Source organism: Coregonus lavaretus, assembly GCF_964263955.1.
Source record: "Coregonus lavaretus genome assembly, contig: HAP1_SCAFFOLD_3282, whole genome shotgun sequence".
Taxonomy (NCBI): domain Eukaryota; kingdom Metazoa; phylum Chordata; class Actinopteri; order Salmoniformes; family Salmonidae; genus Coregonus; species Coregonus lavaretus.
Genome location: NW_028164370.1, coordinates 48,750 through 52,147, shown reverse-complemented (window position 1 = coordinate 52,147; position 3,398 = coordinate 48,750). Strand labels below are relative to the sequence as shown.

General features: G+C 40.6%; 1 protein-coding gene across 1 annotated transcript; it reads left to right on the top strand.

The window, feature by feature from the left end:
* Nucleotides 1-2,441: 2,441 nt before the first annotated feature.
* Nucleotides 2,442-3,398, top strand: LOC311117094 (trace amine-associated receptor 8b-like; the record flags this gene model as incomplete). The annotated part of the gene is made up of 1 exon (XM_084192084.1): nt 2,442-3,398. The coding sequence occupies one exon, from the start codon at nt 2,442-2,444 to the stop codon at nt 3,396-3,398; it is 957 nt and encodes a 318-aa protein (XP_084048210.1).

Sequence of the window (3,398 nt, the reverse complement as noted above, 5' to 3'; positions counted from 1 at the left end):
AAACATAAACCATACTATATTTTCTCCATTTAAATGGTCAGTTGAGAAAATGTACCTTTTCTCTGATGTCTAACTACAGTGGGGGAAAAAAGTATTTAGTCAGCCACCAATTGTGCAAGTTCTCCCACTTAAAAAGATGAGAGAGGCCTGTAATTTTCATCCTAGGTACACGTCAACTATGACAGACAAATTGAGGGAAAAAAAATCCAGAAAATCACATTGTAGGATTTTTTATGAATTTATTTGCAAATTATGGTGGAAAATAAGTATTTGGTCACCTACAAACAAGCAAGATTTCTGGCTCTCACAGACCTGTAACTTCTTCTTTAAGAGGCTCCTCTGTCCTCCACTCGTTACCTGTATTAATGGACCTGTTTGAACTTGTTATCAGTATAAAAGACACCTGTCCACAACCTCAAACAGTCAAACTCCACTATGGCCAAGACCAAAGAGCTGTCAAAGGACACCAGAAACAAAAGTGTAGACCTGCACCAGGCTGGGAAGACTGAATCTGCAATAGGTAAGCAGCTTGGTTTGAAGAAATCAACTGTGGGAGCAATTATTAGGAAATGGAAGACATACAAGACCACTGATAATCTCCCTCGATCTGGGGCTCCACGCAAGATCTCACCCCGTGGGGTCAAAATGATCACAAGAACGGTGAGCAAAAATCCCAGAACCACACGGGGGGACCTAGTGAATGACCTGCAGAGAGCTGGGACCAAAGTAACAAAGCCTACCATCAGTAACACACTACGCCGCCAGGGACTCAAATCCTGCAGTGCCAGACGTGTCCCCCTGCTTAAGCCAGTACATGTCCAGGCCCGTCTGAAGTTTGCTAGAGTGCATTTGGATGATCCAGAAGAGGATTGGGAGAATGTCATATGGACAGATGAAACCAAAATAGAACTTTTTGGTAAAAACTCAACTCGTCGTGTTTGGAGGACAAAGAATGCTGAGTTGCATCCAAATAACCCCATACCTACTGTGAAACATGGGGGTGGAAACATCATGCTTTGGGGCTGTTTTTCTGCAAAGGGACCAGGACGACTGATCCGTGTAAAGGAAAGAATGAATGGGGCCATGTATCGTGAGATTTTGAGTGAAAACCTCCTTCCATCAGCAAGGGCATTGAAGATGAAATGTGGCTGGGTCTTTCAGCATGACAATGATCCCAAACACACCGCCCGGGCAACAAAGGAGTGGCTTCGTAAGAAGCATTTCAAGGTCCTGGAGTGGCCTAGCCAGTCTCCAGATCTCAACCCCATAGACAATCTTTGGAGGGAGTTGAAAGTCCGTGTTGCCCAGCGACAGCCCCAAAACATCACTGCTTTAGAGGAGATCTGCATGGAGGAATGGGCCAAAATACCAGCAACAGTGTGTGAAAACCTTGTGAAGACTTACAGAAAACGTTTGACCTGTGTCATTGCCAACAAAGGGTATATAACAAAGTATTGAGAAACTTTTGTTATTGACCAAATACTTATTTTCCACCATAATTTGCAAATAAAATCATACAATGTGAATTTCTGGATTTTTTTCTTCTCATTTTGTCTGTCATAGTTGACGTGTACCTATGATGGAACTTACAGGCCTCTCTCATCTTTTCAAGTGGGAGAACTTGCACAATTGGCAGCTGACTAAATACTTTTTTTCCCCACTGTATATATAGATTTTTTTTGTTGTTGACATTTTAGTCACTTAGTAGACACTCTTATCCAGAGCGACTTAAAGGAGCAATTAGGGTTAAGTGCAAGGGCACATCGACAGATTTTTCACCTGGTCGGCTTGGGGATTAGAACCAGTGACCTTTCGGTTACTGGCACAATGCTCTTAACCACTAAGCTACCTGCCGCCCCATAAATACTACCAGTTAAATGTTTTAGAACACCTACTCATTCAAGGGTTTTCTTTATTTTTACTAATTTCTACATTGTAGTATAATAGTGAAGACATCTAAACTATGGAAGAAAACATTTGGAATCATGTAGTAACCAGAAAACTGTTATACAAATCAAAATTACAGGCCTCTCTCATCTTTTTAAGTGGGAGAACTTGCACAATTGTTGGCTGACTAAATACTTTTTTTCCCCACTGTATCAGTAAGAATGAATGACAGGCTAGGTGGCCATAGCAACATACAATCTTGTTTTACATTACATCATGCTTTCACAAATTATTTGTTCATTTCTGTGCTCACGTGTGTGTGTTGTGTGTGTGTGTGTGTGTGTGTGTGTGTGTGTGTGTGTGTGTGTGTGTGTGTGTGTGTGTGTGTGTGTGTGTGTGTGTGTGCAGAGAGACGCTGGGGAGGGGAGTGTGTGTCAGTCATTCAGGGATAAATAGAGAGGCAGAGCTCAGAGTTTGTCAGAAGGCTGACCTGACAGGGTCACACACAGGACCAAGCAGGAGCAGGACCTCAGCATTTGGACCCTTTATTACAAATGGAGACACAGGAAGATGTTCAATACTGTTTTCAAGACAGAAACTCTTCTTGCAGAAAGTCTTCGCTATCGACATATATCTACATAACACTGTACATCTTCTTCTCATTGATTTCAGTAGTCACAGTATTTTTGAACATACTGGTGATCATCTCCATCTCTCACTTCAAGCAGCTCCACACTCCAACCAACCTGCTCATCCTCTCTCTGGCTGTGGCAGATCTCCTGGTGGGACTGATTGTGATACCAGTAACGACTGTAGCATTAATGGAACCATGCTGGGATTTTGGGGAATATTTCTGTGGGTTTTATTTCTATATCAGTTTTTTGTGTTCTTCTTTATCTGTGGGCAGTTTGGTCTTGATATCTATTGACCGTTATGTTGCTGTGTGTGATCCCTTATTGTACCACTCTAAAATAACAATAACAAGAATGATGTGTTGTATATCCATTACCTGGTGTTTTTATATCATATACAATGCTGCTATTGCAAAAATCTTTATAAATGTACAGGTACCCAGCAGGTGTTTGAAAGAATGTTTTACTGTAGAAGGGTCAGTCTGGGGTAATAGAATTGACTTTGTAATTACAATGTTTTTCCCGTGCTCTATTATTATAACACTTTATTTGAAAATATTTGTGGTGGCCAGATCACAGGCCAGAAAGGTATTTTCAAAAGAGGCTGCCAGTGTGTCTGGTGTTAAAACTGTACAGGCAAATAAGTCAGAGAGAAAAGCAGCAAAAACTCTAGCTATTGTTGTTTTCACCTATTTAAGTTGTTGGATTCCATTTTATTTTTATGCACTTTTATTTTTAATTGACCAATTTGTATCATTTATCATCAGCTGTCTGCCACTTGCTAATTCCTTAATTAATCCAATAATTTATGCTTTCTTTTATCCATGGTTCAAAGTAACAGCTAAACTTATTTTAACTCAGAAGTTAAGACGTTCATAG